Genomic DNA, 19,828 nt, shown 5'->3' with positions numbered 1-19,828 from the left:
TGAGTTTCATTCTTGCAGGCAAAGAGAATTATGGGCAGGGAAAGCATCATTATTACAGTTCTGTAAAGATGAGTATGCCTGACAACATCTCTTTTTAATGAGGTGTTAATTTCACAATGAGTACATGAAATCACAGGATCTTATGGGACGTCTCTAATGCTTGCATTGCTGAAAGTGTGTGGTGGAACTAATTAGAATGCCATTATTTTTCTAGGTTAATATCTAACAGTGGACAATTAATTCACAAAACTCTAGCTTTCGTTCTCGTTCTCCTAGCACACAGACATGTGTGTAGCAATTCATGCCTCCTTCGCCCATTTAAAAAGAAAAACCTTCCTGCATTTCACATTCTATCAACACACATCAAAACATGTTCATATACCCAGTCAGCTGCAAAAGCTTTACGGGATCCATTACTTTATCATAAGAAAGGTGTAAAGTAGAAGAAATCCCCTCAGGGCAAAATCATTATAGATACCATCGTATTGCTAGGGGAAAGGCTTCCCCATTAAACAGACTTAGGCTGATGCACAACATACAAACTGTTGCAGTTTGTAGAGACAGATAGGAGGCAGGAGGTGGGGGAGGAGTTTCAGAAACAACAGTGATGCTCTTGTCAGTGCCAGTGTTATTTTGCCACTGCTGCTTAAAAAAAACAACCCAAGAGGGGTCCAAGGGAGCCAGTGGAAAGCAAGGAAGAACCAGGCTTCAAGCAAAGATTCCAAACAACAGAGAAAGAAGCTGAAGTCAGTTTAGTGGACTTCACTATAAAAGAATCTGTTAACTACTACACTAGAATTACAAAAGCAAGCTGCACCTAGTATGTGGACTAGTTTAAAACAAAATGAGACGTTACAGAAATTGTTTGGTTAACAACAAGTATATGTTGTTTTATTATAGACGCTGATATTTTAATAATCTGGCTCTTTGTATTTAAACTTTATCCCACCTTTTTTCAAAGGAGCGAAGGTGGCATAGCATTGCTCCTCAACGCATGTTATTCTCACAACCATTATATAAAGGAAGTTTATGGTGGTATCGATAGTGATTGGCCAGCGTCACTCAGTGATTTTCATGACAGCAAAGACTAATATGGACCTGATTCTCCTCAGTTCTAGTCTACCATTTTAACTACCATACCAGTATGTTTGCTGATATTTCTATGTTTTTTAATTTGAATGTAATGCATTTTTAATTTGTGTGTGTGTGTGTGTGTGTGTGTGTATGCAACCTCTGTGCCACTCTCATGCTGCCTCTGAGGTTCCCAAAGCAGATTTCCAGAAGCACAGTGGGAGGGGGCACAGAAAAAAAGGTAATCCATCTGCTTTCAGCCAATCGGAGAATCCCCTGAGTAGCATTCCACTCGGAATGTACAGCACAGTTTGAATATACATGGTCCTTTTTGTGTGTCTTGGAATACAACAAATCAGCACTGTAAGAATCAAAAGAACGATGCTCAAGATAGTACCAGCAGAAGCATAGTAGTAACAGTCCAACGACCCATACTTTTAATTGTTCCATGGTGGTGAAGCATTCTTGTCTTCCAATTACACACATGTGACTATTCTATTTTAACTGGGAGTCAAGTTTTAATTGGACTCATTATCACCTGCTAGACTGGAAAAATAAATTAAATTCTCTTGAATTCTGCTGTCACAAATCTAAGCTCAAGGAGAATAGCTCAAGGGCATTTGTTTACTGTGTGACCATGATCACTCTGAATTACAGAATCTCACTTCCCATAGAGAATCTGGTTAATCTGTTTGTGTTTTATCTCCAGACAACCACTTTGTTTAATGCAGTTGCTTTGTCAGACACCTTGCAGTAAATAATCCAGCAGAACTAGATAGCATGAAGATTTGTTTATGGCCCACTACAATCTGTGGAATCAAACAAGAGGGTCCTGTGAATAATGCTACCTGAGCCTCAAGTCTGAACATCTAAGACACACTAATACATATGATCAACATTTATGGAACTTTATTTTCCTGGAGATTAACCAGAGAACTATTCTTCTGGACACATTTCAGAACCAGTGCAAGCTCTTCCTGTTTGAGATTAAGCGGGTGTAGGGATACTTAAATGTGTGTTATTTTTCTTTTGGCTGTTTCAGTACACAGAGTACACAGTTTCAAGTTACCACATCTAGAAAAAGCAGTGATCTATCTTGAAGACTTTTATGGCAGTCTGGTGTGTGTCATGGACAGAGATTTATTTATTTATTTTTGTCAATTTACTTGTGTTTCCCCAGTGAGAGAAAAAGAGGCAGAATACGTATTATGTTTTCCAAGAAGATGTGGGATTACATCCATCCAGTGCTACACCAGCTGCACTGGCTCCCAGTGGAGTACAGGTCAAGTTTAAGGTGCTGGTTCTAACCTTTAAAGCCCTCTATGACCTGGGACCCTTGTACTTACTGGACAGCCTCTCCTGGTATACCCCATGTCTGGTGGAACGCTCTCCCACAAGAGACCAGGGCCCTGTAGGACTTGACATCTTTCCGCAGGGCCTGCAAGATGGAGCCTTTGGTTGGGGCCCAGTCTGACCCCCCCTCCTCTTAAAAGACCCTGCATATAAGTGGCCTCTCTAACTCTTCTCACTGGCTCATACAAATAGCTGAGCTTGGTGAGTACTTAAGGTTCCCAACCCCTATAGTTATAATTTGTGGGTAGCCATCTGATCTTATTTTGATTTTAATCCAATTTTAAGCTGTATTTCAGTCGATTGCTGAACTTTATGTTTTAATGTATTATATATTTTGATGTTAGCCACCCTGAGCCCGGCTCTGGCCGGGGAGGGCAGGATATAAATAAAGTTGTTGTTGTTGTTGTTGTTGTTGCTTCATCATGGTGAATGGTTGCCTTTTGCTGCCATTTACCATGATGAACTGGGGCCATCACATTGTGTGTTCTGGTATTCTCCACCATGACCACTGGGAACATAGAGAAGAAGCTGGAGAGTCCCAGTATGATGGCTCCAATTCACTTGATGAACAGTACACCCAACTATTATTGTATGAATGGCATCAGTCTCCATGAAAAGGTGGTTATTTTTAGCAGCAAATGGTCTGGTCTGCTTCTGCTTATGTGTACATCACCCAGTTGATTCAACGTGCCCTTCCTTTATGTGCACATCTAAATCCTCATGTGCACATTTTCCAGTTGCATCACTGCTTTTATACCTTAAAATGTCAAGTTATGGCTATCAGAGTCAAAGACAATAATAGACCCAGAATAAGGCGAAGTTCCTATTACCATAACTATGGAGTTTCTGTGGGCTAAAATCAGCATGAGAAATGAATTTGGCTTTCCTGAGCCTTATATGATGAACTTACATATTTTTCAATACATCTGTCCCACCGCCAGCTAATTATTTCCTCTGTGAGTACGCTGATGATGTTGATATAAATCTAAAGTTACTAGGACCAAACACCAGCTATAATAGCAAGAACATACGAACAGTCTCAGCAAGACTGAAAAAGAATTTTGGATAAGAAATATGAAGACACAACTGTTCTGTTCCTGTCTGGTACAATGGCTGTGTGGGACAACTCATGCAATCAGAATTAACTCTTACAAGCAGTGAATGATTAATTTCTTTTTTTAAAAAAATACTACAAGTACCCCATTGTTTAAATAATTCATATATTTAGCAAAAAAAAAAAAACCCTAACAAACCAATATGCCGATTTGAAATATCACATCATCAAACAAGCCCATTACAATTATATTTCTCAGATAAATTATTAACTCTTTGATGATGTGAAATGACATCTTTTGGGCTTTCAAAGGAAAGTAAGTTAGCTCAATTAAGACTCCAAAATGAAGATCAAATGGAGTGCTGGAACTGTACTATAGAGGGTCACCTGCTCACACAAGAGATCATGCTAATGCACAGGCTCCTTAGACACTGGCCACTTTAAGAGGAGCAACTATAATAGTGACATTCAAGACTGCTCCTTAAAAGCAAATGAGATGCTTCAATTGCCATTAGCTGCCTTTAAAGAAAATGTATAATTTGACTGAGTAATTGCAGATATGTGATACTAATGAACCTACATGTGAATGTTCCTATCAGTTATTTGTGGTAATCTGAGGAAGATGGTGTGAATAAAACTCAGACCTAAGATGGCAGATTCACTTTGGTCCTTCAGAAATACTGGATGCTATCTGTGGTTGGCAGGGAGTGAAGTATGATATCATTCCAGAAACCCCAAGTAGTCTTGTTTGTTTGTTTGTTTGTTTGTTTGTTTGTTTGTTTGTTTGTCTGAAGTAAATCTCAGAAATGAATATATGGATAACAATTGTTCTGAAGGGTCAAAAGCATATTTTTGTTTTTAGATTATTCACAATGTGCATGTCACTCTACAGGTACCATTTAAATTAGGCATCTCCTCTGATATGACAAGGGGTGCCTCTCTTAAACTGGTACCAGCTGGGCTCCCCCACCCCCTTTTGCATATTTGTATTTTTAAAATCATTATTTTTTTATATGAAAAACCTCCTGTCTAATTCAGAGCATGCTGTTAATAGATCAAAATGTTTTGATCAGTCATTCTGATGATCTATTTAAAGTTACCATACCAATATTTTTATTATAAAAAACTGGTCCCTATCCAAAGAAATTCAAGAGTAGCAGAAGACTACACGATCACTGGTCTGTTCAAGCTCATTACATACTAGGAAGTGGGTAGAACATCATGTTTCCAGAGTCTAAAGAAGGAGCAGACTAGTCTAATGCACAGGTGAAGTGTTGAATTTAGATTTTGACTGTCAAAATCAGTTCAAATGCCATTCAGCCCCAAAACACTCTGGGTGGGCTCTTGATAAATCACTGCCTTGGCATCATGGTGTTGTGGGGAAAGGGTGAGATTCAAGTGCAGTGAAAGAAGGAAAAGTAGGTCTTGGTATGTTGCCTTTTTCTCGGCTAGATCAGTTAATGGTCCTCATGTTCATATGAGTTTTGCTGGCAAATCTGTTACAGTAGTGAATAATTGCCCATAAAAGCTATAGAAAAGTCCTATGCAATGGATTTCTTAATATTTAATCAATGGAAAGTTGATCCCAGGCTTCTAAATTTTCATTGAGAATTTCCCTGAAAAGAAAGGAGTGACTGTGCTAAATTAAACCCTCATGACTCCACAGCGGACACCTTTTTGTTCCTATTGTCTGCCCTTAGAGCATTCATGGTGATGTCATAATTATGTTCCTCCAATGGCAGATCTCTATACACCTCATGAGAGAAGAGATGCCTCTGGAATGAATAGACTAATGAAACTCTGTTCCATTTTTAGATGCTACACAGGGAGATGTTGTTTTGTTCAAGCCGAGTGCTGTGCAAAAGTCTTATCTTCCACACCTGATCATCTATTTTCTGTATTTAGGGAATTTACTGAACTGTCTTGTGGTCAAAAGACGGAATAAAAAATTTAAGATAAGTAAATACATTTAGTACCAGTCAGCATTATGCAGATTTTTTATTTCCAAAGAATAAGATACATTGGCTTTAACAGCCTATGCTTCCAAACACAGTATTTAGGATGAGAATGTTACATCTTTAATATTGTACTTGGAAATATTACCATATGAAAACAATGGATCTTATTTCCATTAAAAGTGATTAAGGTTGGAAATCACTGGGTGTAAGGTAAAGTACTGTATGAAAGTTGAATTCCATTTGAACTGGAAGTATTAGGGACATTTTGTGTCTTCAGCAGCTCAAGCATTCTACAATCTCATACTCTAGTCTGGAACACATACAGTTAGAAGTAGTGGAACAGAATAGTAATACAGTGGTACCTCGGGTTAAGTACTTAATTCGTTCCAGAGGTCTGTTCTTAACCTGAAGCTGTTCTTAACCTGAAGCACCACTTTAGCTAATGGGGCCTCCTGCTGCCGCCACACTGCTGAAGCACGATTTCTGTTCTCATGCTGAAACAAAGTTCTTAACCTGAAGCATATGTAACCTGGGTTAGCGGAGTCTGTAACCTGAAGTGTATGTAACCTGAAGTGTATGTAACCTGAGGTGCCACTGTATAGTGGAACAGAAACTTACTTCTTGAAAGTTTAGGAACTTATTCCCAGGTAAAATGTTTAATTCATTACAGAATTACAAATGCATTGTAACTAATCAAGAATTCTAACCAGATTTGGAAATTCTGCCAGTTAATAACCTGCTATGGAATTTCATTGTTTATTTCATATTCATATTATGTTCATATTATGTTGTGGGTTCTATCTAGGTTCATAGGATTCTCAGCTCCTAGAAATTTCTCCAAAGGCTTCAATATGTACATCATGGCAGCATGATTGTTCATAGTAAGAATTTCATCATCTACAACAGGCATAGGCAAACTCCGGCCCTCCAGATGTTTGGGACTACAATTCCCATCATCCCTGACCACTGGTCCTGTTAGTTTGGGATGATGGGAAATGTAGTCCCAAACATCTGGAGGGCCAGAGTTTGCCTATGCCTGATCTACATATCACACAATATGCTTCTGGAAACCAGTTGCTGGGAACTGCAGGAGGGAAGCACACTGTTGCACTCAGGTGCTACTTGTGGGCTTCCCATAGGTATCTGGGTGGCCACTATAAGAACAGGATGGTGGACTAGATGGGGCCAGGGGCGTCTTACCCATAGAGGCTAGTGGCATGGGGCGCCAGGGCGCCAAGTTCTGGAGGGTGCCAGGGAAGAGGCGGAGGCTGGACGTGGTGCCTCCCAGCATCAGCTCGCTGCCCTTGCCTGCCTCTGCCATGCCGCGCCGAAGCAGCCAGCTGAGCCTCTACCTCTTCCCCACCAGAGGAGCCACCCTCCAGCCGCTGCCCACCTGCTCCAGCCCCGCCAGCAGCACCGTCCTTCCTAAAAAATTATGGGAAACTGGGGGGGAGGTGTGCTGGAGAGAGCTTTGCACCACACACGGGATATGCTGAAGACGGCCCTGGATGGGCCTTGGCCTGATCCAGCAGGTGTCTTCTTATACTCTGATGTTTCTGCATGCCAATCTTCTCTCTCTCTCTTTTCAGTCAAATAGGTGCATGCAGGTGAAAATGGAGTCTGCTGATGCATGACATTTATATAAAAATAAAGGTCATTGTCATCAATCTGGGCAGCTCTGAGCAATTTTTTTTAAAATTAAAACACCACTATGTTGTCAACATTGAAAGGATGAAGTGTATTTATTAAAGTATGTATTATTATTATCTTTAGTCATTTTAGTTCAGTCATGATAAAAAGATCTGCTGCACAAGACACATCCATGTATTTGATTACATACCCATGTAATTTTCCTTGCAAGAGCTGATTCGTAAGAGTACTTTTAGTACCGTGCGGTGTGCATGACAACAGCTTGTTAATGGTGTCGTTGATTTAAATTGGTGTAATTGATTTTATTAATTAATCTCAGATTAATGTTTGGGTTTTTAATCAGGTTTTAATTAGAGCTGTCCCTCGCAATAAAGTGTTCATCCTTTGCAATGGGAGGTGGGGGGGCAATTTTTTTGTATTTCTAGCTTTTTTATTTATAGAGTTTTTCAGTTTTGATCATGGATTTCAGATTGTTTGTTTTCAGGTTTTTTCCCCTTCAAACTGACCCTGTTAGAGTCTTCTGAAACCCTGAAAGCATCACCTGTATTCTATACCTACCCTTTTAAACAGTTCATTTATTGATTACACTGTTAAAAAACAACAATCAAGAAAGTTAATCATCTTAGAAACCGCTGAATGACGAATTGACTGTTTGACGGTTCTGCTGATGTGAGTTAACTGGATCTGAGAAAACACTGGATTAAAATATTGCACTCTTTACAAACGTTCCCCGTGTAGTATAACTTGTGAAGGGATCGCGCCCTGCTCCTAATTAACAGCACGACACCATTCATTCACTCTCCGTTCATTGCACGTCTTGAAACTAGGCATAAGGGGTGAAGCGGGCTGCACGCAACTGTGATGGATTTGACTGGACAGAAAATAAAAAGTCAATGGTGGTGGGGGGGGGGGGAGGACGGCACCAGGGAAGACTGGCGACGTCGTCGGCTCCTTTAAAGGCTCGGCTAATAAGATAAAAGCGCAATCGTTATTTCCTCTTTAACTCGAGACTAAATGGACTTGGTAAGAAGACCTCTCTGATGGGCACCTGAATGTGTGTTAACTGGGGCTTTCATTCCCCCTTTGTATTGGGGAAATGCATGACATTATACGAAAATGGCTACAATTACGGTTTAGTAAATAATCCCCGATTGCTGATGCGGAGACCAGCGAGCCTGGCGCTTCCTGGCCAGAAACAAATAGCCACATATCCTCCGCAGTCTGAAATCATGCCGCCCTCTCCCTGTCTCCCCAAAGAGACCGTCTGCCTGCCTCGCTCCTCTCGCCCAGCGGAAACCCCTTGTAATGTGATGGAGCCATTCTACAGTATTGCACCGTGGAGCGCGCAGACCAGTCGGGAAAGCGCGGCCCTGCCTCCTCATTCTTCCAAGTTTCCAGATTTACCCATAATCATGGGCGTAGCCGGGGGGGGAGGCAGGGGGGCAACTGCCCCCTAGGTCAAGTAAAACAATAGAAATACTTAACTAACTGACCAATCAATGCCGTTCTGTCCCCCCTAACCAAAGTCCTGCTCCTCCTAGCAAAAATCCTGGCTATGCCCATGCCCATAAGGCTCACCGTAAAAACAACAACTCAGTGCCCTTTTCTGCCGCAAGGGTAGCTAACGCGATGCCCTCCCCTGCAGCTCTCTCATCCCTGAACATTGCTTGTGCTAGCGGCGCTGATAAATGGTTGTAGGTCAAAGATTCGCAACCGCACCATGTTGACTGTCTTTGCAATATTGCTGGCTTTGGACAGCTACCCCGAGATAACATAGGTATCATCTCGCAGCGAAGATTGTGGGTGCCCGCAACAAAGGGCTTCAACTTTGCCCATTGACTTTGAGGGGCTCCAGCCCCCACAAATATATTATTGTGGGTACCGAAGCACCCACAGATCCCTAGAGATGGCTCCAGTACGAGATTACACTTATTCCAGTAATGTGGAGCACAATCGCCCCAGTCCTTTCCCCCAGCTCCATCCAAGTGAATGGAGAAGGAATAGTCGGTCACTCATATGGAGGAGATAACCATTCACTCCTATGGAAGAAATGGCCATGCACTGGTATGGGGAAACTGTCCGTTTATTCATATGGAGGAACCATCCATTCATTCGTTTGGATGAAATGTCCACTCACTCGTATTGTCTCAACTGTGGATTGTGGTTGGTGTGGAACACGCAATGACTTCCCCAACATGGGCGGAGCCCGGCTGGTAGGTCTGGAAGGAGACACTAGCCCAGCTGCTCCAAAGCAGGATGTCCCAGTCGCCACGCCACCCATATTTGCCTATAGAAGAAAAATTCATTGTTGCAAAGCCAAATCCAGGCCTATGAACAGAATATGAGCCACCCAAGGAAACCTCGGGCCCTCCGTCCAGAAGAGACAAATGAGAGTACTGTAAATAAAAACTCCCAGCTTTCGTATGTATGTATGTATGTATGTATGTATGTATGTATTACAAGGCTGCCTCCCGCCCCGAAATATAACTGGACTTTTTATCCAAAACGGTTGATAGAATGCCTATTGCATTGATTTAGAACCTAGCAGGTGATCTGATTTCAATGCGCCTTTAAGCATACAGGTTTGATTTATAATATCGGCCACGGTCGGTTCTATGGAGAATTGCCCTTGTTTTGGCATCTAAACCTACAGTACACGCTCACAGATTGACTGTCGTGAGTCGCCATTTCCTCGGTTTCCATCTTGTCGCTGTCTGCCTTTACGCATTCCGAATTAGTTACGTGCCATTCCTCTCCCTCCACATCTGCCAGTTCGCACAACTATAATCTCAAAACTATAAATTCGGAGAGAATTAGGGCTAAAGAAGAACACGCACGACTTCGGGGAGGCTCAAGTAGCAATCCAGGAGCTGGTTAGAGGGGAAGTGGATTAGGTCTTACTGCTGTCTTTCCAAACCTGTATATTCCTGTTAATCTGAATTGGGAGTCCTATGCACGTCTACTCAGAAGAAAGGTCCACCGAGTACAACGGGGCTTACTCCCAGGTAAGTGGCTATAAGAGTCCAGCCTTAAATCAGCGCAGATTCTAGATCAGGTGGTGCTCTCCCATCCGACGTAAAATTCAGTTTAATAGAGTCGCATTGAGGATGTTTAGGGAAAGCAAGCTTTCCTGCAGGACTTTTCCCTGCGTCCGATTCCACCCCCACCCGCTTTCCCTTTGGAAATTCAATCTACAGCTAGGTTACCCCGTTTCCCATTTGTGCAGATAAAGACCCGGGGTAGTTTGAAGCGCTCCGATGGGGGTTGGTAGTGGTGGCGATTAAATCCCTGATTCCTTTTTTACTCAAGCCAAACAACTGGTGGAAATCTTGCCCAGGGCAAGAAATGACGATCGGGTTGTCGTCCCAGAAAGCTAGGCAAGTGAGATGCGCGCGCGTGTGTGAACACAGTTACTTTGATTCATGACTGCAGACTAGGAGAGGGAGGGGTTTTGTAATAGCACAAACATTCCCCATTCAGAGCTGCAAGCGCGGGATCGGAGCAGTCGGCGTGGGTGGAAAGGCGATCGATTCGGGGGGCGATCAGCACTTCTGCATTGGCTGATGGATTGGTCTAAAGGGCCTCTACGCGCGGAGACTTTGTTCTTTGGAACATCCAGTCCCTGCCCGGGGCCGCCTGCTTCCGGGTTGGAGAGACCGCGGCGCTAGGACCCCCCTTGCTCCTCCCAGAGAGGATGGCTCTGAATGCCTCCTGCGCCCGGGAATCCTCCGAGGATCTAATTAACAGGTAGAATCGCCCCCCGGGTGCCTGAAACCTCCTTGGCAGGCGCCATAGAAACGGAGCCTTAAGACCCCGCGCCATCTGCACTCCCCTTTCATTGTGCAAAGCTCTCTTGGAAAGCACTTTCTCTCCTGCTTCGTGCAGCGGGCGCCTCATTCAACTCCCCTTCGGCTGCCCATTAATAAGGACCCCCACCTTTCATCTGAGGGATACGCAGAGTCTTTTTGTTTAAATAAATAAATAAAAAGGGGGGATAATTAAAAATAACGCACTCGACTCCCCATCGACGGCTTCCCAAAAAGCTCTGCGGGTTATATATAACCTGAGCGATTCAAATGGATTTGTCTCTACTTGAAGCAGACGGTATGAACAGAGAGCCCAGCCAGACCGCATGAAATAGTTTCGAACCGTCGAGCAAGCAAGCGAACAAGTATACTGCGTTTCAGTGATGTGCAAAAACAACAACAACAGGGCTTTCATATATGAATAATATCTTAATGCCTGAATAATAAGATCTGGAAACAACGCCAGGAACAAGACATATCATAAAGTGTAACATTAAAACCAATAATAACAATGTAAAAACAGGAGATTTGTGTTTTGCTAACACGAACCCGTGGGTTTCGGTCGGACGAAAATGTGTACAATTATTAATCTGCTAACTGAATAGTAAGTACTACTAGTAGAGTATGATTATTATAATCAATAATCAATTTAGTTAAGCTGAAGCATTTAACTGAAAGTCAGTGTTGTGTTTTTTATTACTTCAGCTATCAAAATACTTCGTTTCAACTGGGCTTGGAAGGGAGCATGGACTCCCCGCCCCCTTTTTTGGTTGTCATTGTTATGAGCAGCCTTAGGCGCTGTATGTTGAAACTGAAAGACGCGACATGAACCGAAATGATCGTTAATAAACCATGACTGTTTAAAGAATAATCTCAGATTTCGGGTCAAAATGGCAGTGATTTCAGCTAGAACAGAGTCACACACCCAGCAAAATAGCGTTTAGGCTGCAATCCCATAGCCAGGCATGGCCAAACTTGCCCCTCCAGATGTTTAGGGACTACAATTCCCATCATCCCTGACCACTGGTCCTGTTAGCTAGGGATGATTGGAGTTGTAGTCCCAAAACATCTGGAGGGCCAAGTTTAGCCATGCCTGCCATAGACCCTTCTTTGGGAGCAAGTCTCATGGGACTTAGTTGCACAGAACCGGTGGTGGGTTTTATTCCGGACTGAACTGAAATGTATTCATTTGGAAACTTGCGGCAAAAGACCAGAAATCCTTGGTAGGGAGAGCGAGAGACTCTGCCAGGGGTGGTGTGTCCAGTTGTGCCCTCAAAGCAGGACTTTGGAGCAGAAATGCCAGAAGCTACACAGAACTCCATCTAAAGATGGGCTGGAGGAGAGGCGTAAAAGCAGAGTCCTGACTGTATGTACCACTGGAGGTGCCCTGCCTTGTCTCCTAAGCGTGAGAGAATCCCCCTTCTGTTCAGTTCGTCTAACACAAAAACAGTCTGTCGCTCCACCAACAAAGATTGGCTGCAAAGCCAAACTATTCTGGCCTCTCTGAGTCTGCGCCCACGTACTGGCGGATGGGGAGCACCACTCCGCACTGCGCTGCTACGCTTTGCACCATAGCGGGGTGGGGGTTGAGCTCCGCAGTGTGGCTCATCGAGGTTTCCCCCAGACAGGAGGCTGTTTCTTTCCAACAGCCCATGCAGGAAAAGAAGCAGCCCTGAGCCAACAACAGGTCCCCGCGGCTCTCTGCCTCTTCCCTTGTCAGCAGAAACACCAACCATAGAATAACCCAACACCATGCGGAGCAGACATCTCGCTCTTTGTTTACTTACTTCGCACGTGGAGGAGGGGAGAGATCGGGTTGCCATTACCTGTTAGCTGCCAGCCTGGATGAAATATATCCCCCGGGGATCTGCGTGATTATATAGCCCCAGAAAAAAGAACCGTGGATCATGCCAACCGTCTCCGGATCCCAGTTAAACTTCGCTTTCTTCCGAAAGCGACCAAGCCAAGGAAAGGAAAGACAGAGGGAAGAAAAAGAAGATGCGTTGTAAGCAGTCATTTAGAAAGGACAAGTCGGTGCTAAGCCAAGGTCCACGGAGGGTACCTGCAGCTGTCAGCCACGGAATATGAATGTGGTTTCCCATGACGCTGCTAAATTCAACAATTAGCCCAAACAAACACATTGGGGGTTTTAAAGGATGGGGATTGCTAACGTCTCTGTAACCTATATATTCTTAATTGCTTTTCATTATTTATTAATTATTAGTAGTATTTATATTATTGTACTAGGAGGATACTGTACTCTGGGACGTCATGATTCCAGCATATTGGGGAGTAGAGGGGGTCGAATATATTTGAAAAGGGTCACAAGTGGATTGATGAATCTCCTGGGCGATCGCCAGGTTCAAATCAAACATAATGTTCAAAAGCTTCCGAACACAACAGTGTTTGAAACGGATCCGTCCAGCAATTTATTTCACTGTATAAATAAGATACCTTTGCCACTTGGTTACTTTGTGTTAGTCTGTTTTTCCCCCTGGGAGAAATGGTTGGGGACGGCGGTGGGGCGTTATTTTGTGAACCATTTCACGTTCTCGATTACTATGTGGTGATTTGTTTGTTTTTCTATTGGACACAAACACCTTGCTATTTTTCTCACCAAAGAAAACGATTATTAAGGAGAAAATCTTGCTGAAGCGACGTACATTTATCCGCCTATAAACTAAGCTTCACCTTCCCTCCGAATTAGGGGTTTGATACAGATTTGCTTCGCTTTCTTCATATTCTTAATAAAGATTCCCTCCCTCGCTTTTTAAAAACCAAGACGGACCTGATTTGACAATCGCGATGTAAAAAACGATTGATGGACCGTCATCTCCTTAATTCCGAAGTTTCCAGAGAGCCAGGGGGGAAACAAACCTCTTTCGTCCTTTTTGGCCGCTTGGTGTAATCATCATTATTTATTAACCATATAAGTATGTTTAAGGGTCTAAAATAGCAGTTGTCCAGAGGGGCCACCTCTGCCCTGTTCCCTATCGATTTTGGCAAGTGCGGAGCGCAGACGCTGCCATGTAACGGCTGAAGTCTGATCTTGGGACCAGCTCTGGATTTGAACTGAAGAAGCGAAAGCAGGAAGCGGAGCATCATGATCCGACTCGGGGTGGGGTACGGGCTCCTGGACTCCTTCCACCCCCATTCGCAGCTGAATAATTTAGGATTTTCAATCGACTGCGGTTGCGGTCCTCCTGGCCACACCTAATTGGAAGTAAGTTCAATTGAACTCAATGGGACCTGCTTCCAGGTGTGCCTTGGGCTGCGAGTTCCGTGGAGCTGGTCGTCTTCTAAAATATAACTGTGTGTAAGAGAGTGGGGGAGCTACATCTTTTATTTATGGGTGGGGTACCCTAGGTTCAAAGCCCCACTCAGCCAGGAAGCTCATGGGATGATCTCGGGCCAACTACGTTCTTTCTCGACCTCATAGGGTTGTGAATATAAAATGCTTGGGGAGCGAACCATGTAAGCCGTTCCGAGCTCCAGGGAAAGAAAGCAGTAGGAAAAGCCAACAGGTGCACCAAATTCTCATACCAACAACAAAACTGAGTCTGGTTTTAAACGGGGGAAGAAAAAAGAAATAGGAAATGAGGCTGGTGAATGAATTGGAAATGAGAGAAAGAGGAGGGAAAAAATGGATCAAAACCAAATGAATGGATTCATCTCTCCTTGCAATGTTTTTTTTCAGTTCTGCTTAAAGAACCTTTCCCTAAACATTGAAGTCAGACGATGACATACAGGCCACCTCTCTTAGAGTCTAGCCCATGTTCTTAAAATGGACGCCTGAAGGGCGTTTGGGAGTCGTGATGGTGCAGGTGGAAGAGGAGAACTGTCTCAACGTCTCTCTCTCTCACCTCTTTGATGACTTTCCCTCCTCGGTGTATAGTGCTGTTATTGACCATGTCCACGATGGCTACTCCCAGGTTACAGCGGATCCCAAAAGAGATGCAGAAGCCCAGTCCGCTCATGATGGCGATGATGTATCTCCGCGGGAGCCCGAAGCAGGTGCAGTCGCACAGGGGCGCCTTCTTCTCGGGCTGCTCCAAGGGTTTCCCATCTTCTGTCAGCTCGATGGTGTCGCCGGTCTTCTGCTTCTTCTCGAGGACTCTGCCCAAACCAAAGAGGACATGATCTCAGTCAAGGGACTCCAATCCCCTGGCCTCGTTTATCTTCGGGATTTTATTTTTGCCCGGGGTGGGTGGCAGAGGTTAAAGCAAGGGCAGGTAGATTCAGGGCTTAGTCTGAACCAGGAGTGTGCCTTAAAAATCAATTTAGCGAGTGCTAAACCTCGCTGGGGATATGTAGAAACACAGTGTACTGCTTTCCACTTAGCCAGATCCTTGGTCCGCCTAGTTCAGGAAGTACTGTCTACCCTAAGGGAGAGTGACTTTCCAGCGCTTCAGGCCCAAGAATGAAACAGGGCCCTTCCGTTGCAGATGAGATATACCCTACATTAAAGTTTGGAAAGGGCAAGCGGGCTTCGGCACACGTTTATTTCCCTCACCACTGACAAATATCCCGCCACAACACCCGAGAGGTTGGCAGGCGTGATTTAGGAAACGTTTCCATCTCCTGCGTGGGTTTCACAAAGCAATTCAGTGAGGCGCCCCTGCCAGGCTTCTTGATTCCTTCCCCCTCCCCTCCATTCCTTATGTATCTCCTGATGTATGGGAGGCGTTCGACTGCGGAGTTGGGCTACTTTGCAACCAGAAACATATCCTGGAAAAGGGGGCCGAAACCCACGTCTGCTTGCCTTTTAGAGAGAGGGCTTTAACTCTCTTATAAAGCAGGGGTTGGGGGTTGGAGTGTGCAAGCCCATGAGGCCTGGTGAGGCCTATTGAGAAGGGAAAGGGCGTCTTTTTTCTTTTTCTTTTTTACAGAGGCGACGGCCAGTTGTCTGGTTTTTCTGCCAGCACTCAAAATGGCCGCCTGGCGCTTTTTCAGTCAGCCGGGCCTGCACTCCAGCTACATTCCAAGGCGGCCGCGAATGAAGGCCTTCCTTGTCGGGCAGCCCGCGCTTGGAGGCTTAAAAGACACCGAGGAACGTGTAATGGGCGCACGGCTCCCTCGGTGTGGAAAACTGAGCGCTCCCAAGCAAGGCTTCCCTGCTTTCGAGGACCTCAGAGGGTCGGTGGGTGGGAATAAGCAGGCGAGGCGAGCGCCCTTTCTCTCACTGCTGTTATGGCAAATGGGGAGGGATCTGAATGGCCACCCCAACGTTCCTTAGCAATATTGAATTCCCATTGATTCCAGGCACGCTGCTGTTTCTCGCCCTTCCAGTTGCGCGCCTGCCTTAATTTCCCTTAGTTTTTCCATCGGAGGAAAAACGTTTTCCTTTCACAAAAGGAAGGCTTGGGAATGGGATCGAAATATTATTCCGTTTGTCTTTCGGTTTGCAAATCCGATCTTCCATTGCAGGGATTTACACCCCCCCCCGTACTACTTTTAGAAATTTCGGACAGGAGTGCAGCAGTGACCTTCACTCCTTCGAGATCTAGGTCAGTAAAGACAGATTGGTTAAGATCTAGGAACAGGACCGGCTGATTTTAGGATCAAAAGTGTTTTTATCTACATCACAGGGATCCGAGCTGGATCCTGTGCCAGTTGAGCGAATTAACAGCGCAGTCCTATACATGCCTACCCAGAAGTAAATCTTATTGAGTTCAATGGGGATTACTCAGAAGTACGTGGGTATGGAGTTTGATTTTATTCACATATTCCTTTATTGGCTAGTTTGGGGAGAGGGATGCAAGTTGTTTTTCCCGTTAGAATCAACGATTGTCTATTATCTATTATTTTGCCTGGATGAGGGGAGATTGGGATTGGGGTTTGGATGGTATGATATGGTCTATTTTACTATGCTCTGTGTATGTCTCTCTGTGTGTACACATACTATGCATATATCGAGTTTCAAGGAATTCAGTCCTTGACCTTAATTGCATAACACAATATAATATAACATAGCATAACATCAAATAACCGAGCCTAATCTCATCCAGGCAATATCAGAAATAACACATAATAGCTGATGTTTACATTGTCTCCTCATACAATCATACAAATATTCCTTCCCAACACTTATTATTGTATGCCTAGAAAAGAAAGAAAAAGAAAAAAAGACTTGTAGAAACAGAACGGTAAAGAGGCAATTCTAAGACCAAGAGGAGAAAACTAGATCCTGTTTTTCCCGCGAAGCCTAATGCGAAATTAAGCATTCCTAGAGTTAATTCGACATTTTAATACAATATTTGTTTTTAAAAACCATGAAAAAATGCACAGTTTGTATATCTCTTTATTCTCGAAGACGGCTTTGTAAAATTATTTAAGACTATAGCGGGAGTATTAGATTGTCATACAAATCAGCATTTTGCTTTTATTATATTTCGTTGCTGTCCTCTTCCTCTCTAGTAAAAATAAGGCGATATTTACGTGGATGGGCATGACAGCAAATACGTGGGATGGGTGTGTGTGTGTGTGTATTTGGGGTTGTACAGCCAGCTCTTAAAATAAAATTACTGCATACCTTTTGGCTTATAAATTAGTACAGCCCTCGTTTTCTAGATGTTACCCTAAAGTAGCCTAATATTCTCCAATAAAACAATGCTTCGATTGCCGCAATGGTGGCTTTGCTCAACCAAAGGTGACCTTCCTATTCAGGTATTAACCTGTCACTCTGAATGTGCATAAGGGGAAATAGTAATTATTATTTTTTAAGATTAATAAATTAATCAATTTGGCATTATCTTTTCATTCTCAAATACTATTATTTTAACTACCAATTAGTTTCGTTTTGGTTTTGGTTTAATTAAGAGGGAGGCTGCAGTATTTTCACGAACCATTGATATCGAATTCAGATGTATTTTTGTAACTAAGGTTTGCTGCGGTACTTTTTCAAACAGTTTCTTTTGTAGTAGATTTCTGTGTAAGGATAAAGGGGTGGTTCGGTAGAAGGACACACGTTTCCCTCAGTGTCTCTTTCCTATGGTCTACCTTTTATGTGTGTTCCAGAAAGAAGACATTAGATTATCAATTATTTATGCATCTCCATGTTTTTCTTCGTCTGAAGGGCGAATACACTGGGGAATGGGGAATCCAAATCGAAAACCGTGCTAATTCTTCCTTGGGGGGAGGGGAAAAACTTTCTTATAAATAAATTGTAAACTAAAACCCAAATACAGTGCAAAGGTGTTCCCCCCCCCCCATAAAAGAAAGCATTTTCTACATTGCTCATTGTGAGGTTCTAAATACACAGAACAAAATGAATAAATTAGCCAACACTGGTATGATTTTTCTGACTTTGTTTCTAAGATAATGCCTGGAAACAAATATATTGAAACCACTGGTGCTTGCTTCCCAAATAGAAGGGTGTTAAATGCTTAAATATCAAAACCATTTGGATACCATTTTGTTGAAGTTAAAGCCCAAGCTAGCAAAACCCAAAGAGCACAAAAAATACCCACATTTGGCCAGAGCTGTATGTGAAATTATCCTCGTATCAGAAGTGAAGTCAGGAGCCACAGTTTAAGAAGCTCCACAATGGTAAATATGCTTACCCACCAAAGACAATCCCGTCCCTTACCTGTAGAGTTGACCCAGCGATTTCCCAGCTAAATTTTTCAGCCCCTCCTTGCCAGGGGTCAGGATCCTTTGTTTTACGGACTCCATTCCTGCAAAGGTTTTAACTGGCGTTCACTTGGTTGGCTAGGACACCCTTATAAACAGTGATGATGGCTCATATTGGTTCCATGTCTAACTTTTCTCCATAAAATGGCTATTGGTGTGCATCCAGATAAAGAGGGGTGTGTGTGTGTGTGTGTGTGTGTGTGAGAGAGAGAGAGAGAGAGAGAGAGAGAGAGAGAGAGAGAGATTCTCTGTATGCGTGTATGTGTGTAACTGTGGGCGAGGAGGAAAGGAGTAGAGCCAGCGCCAGAAAGAGGAGACGATTGAGTGTCTACATACAGCCCACAGATTTCTGAATAGAACAGAAGTTGTGAGACACAACTAGAAGGTCTTCCTGGAGGTGAAGGATCCACTAGCAAAAGGTGCAGGAGGAGCCATGGCGAGTTTGAAAAAAGAGAACCGCCTGGATTCAAAGTCCAATTTGTAAGTAAAATCCTGGATTGGTGCTGATTAGTTTACTGCATTTGGGATAGGTAGAGGTAGTGAGTCGTCAGACGATGTAGACTTCAAAAGAGGATGAATACAAACCTTCCCAGTGCCTACTTCATGCCAATTTGGGTGAATCCCTGATGATTGTGTTACAAACTCTGGCACTGGTGTGCAACACATCAACCAGTTGCTCCAATGCTGGAAAGAGTGGTCTAAAGCAGAGTTGCAGGGCTCACACCTTCAGACGTAGTTGGCAATTCTTCGCCACCTTCCTTCACTGCCGCGCCTCCCAGAGAGATTTCAGCACCATGGATAGCGCACAAGGAACAGAGCGTGCTCCGAAATGTTTTCAGCACCACGGAGAGAGCAATCGGAAGCTTTCCTCCACCATCAATGTTCCAGGGGAATTGGGCGGGCTCATTACAATGAAGTCAATGAAGAGCGGATGCCATGGAAACCAAAGAGGAGCCGAGTCAAGGTCTCTCCGTCTCCAGGTTTTCCAGAGAGCAGTGTACTTCTCAAAGAAAACGGGGGTTTACGAGACGCTGACAATTAACTTTCGGATTCCCATGTTTGACTCCCTTTCCTGACGCATTGACTGACCCAGTTGCGCAGTACAAGCACTAGAGCACATTTCAGCAGCTTTTGCTGCAGTATAGCAAAATAAACTGAACACTTCCTCCCTAAAAAGACACCATTTTAAGCAGTGATCTGCAAACAAAGCAGCAAATCATCTGAGATTTAGTGAAAGCTATAATAAATAGATGAGTAAGGCCACCTCTCAGATTGTATAATTAGGAAACCATTGAATCTTTATT

The 19,828-nt window shown here is 43.7% G+C and overlaps 1 protein-coding gene across 1 annotated transcript in view; it reads right to left on the bottom strand.

Annotated features, from left to right (window-relative positions):
- The window catches only part of SLC17A6 (solute carrier family 17 member 6), a 44,337-nt gene extending 24,770 nt beyond the window's left edge, over positions 1 to 19,567 (bottom strand). Inside the window, exons 1-3 of the mRNA XM_081165024.1 lie at positions 18,481 to 19,567; positions 14,756 to 15,008; positions 12,719 to 12,837 (exon numbers count right to left, since the gene is read on the bottom strand). Of these exons, the coding sequence (XP_081021150.1) occupies positions 12,719 to 12,837; positions 14,756 to 15,008; positions 18,481 to 18,566 (458 nt within the window). The 5' untranslated portion in view covers positions 18,567 to 19,567. The remainder of the gene's footprint in view (positions 1 to 12,718; positions 12,838 to 14,755; positions 15,009 to 18,480) is intronic.
- Between the last annotated feature and the right edge of the window lie 261 nt (positions 19,568 to 19,828).

The sequence above is a fragment of the Podarcis bocagei genome (genome assembly GCF_964188305.1).
Source record: "Podarcis bocagei genome assembly, chromosome: 1".
Classification (NCBI taxonomy): domain Eukaryota; kingdom Metazoa; phylum Chordata; class Lepidosauria; order Squamata; family Lacertidae; genus Podarcis; species Podarcis bocagei.
This window is presented reverse-complemented; position numbering and strand designations above follow the sequence as displayed.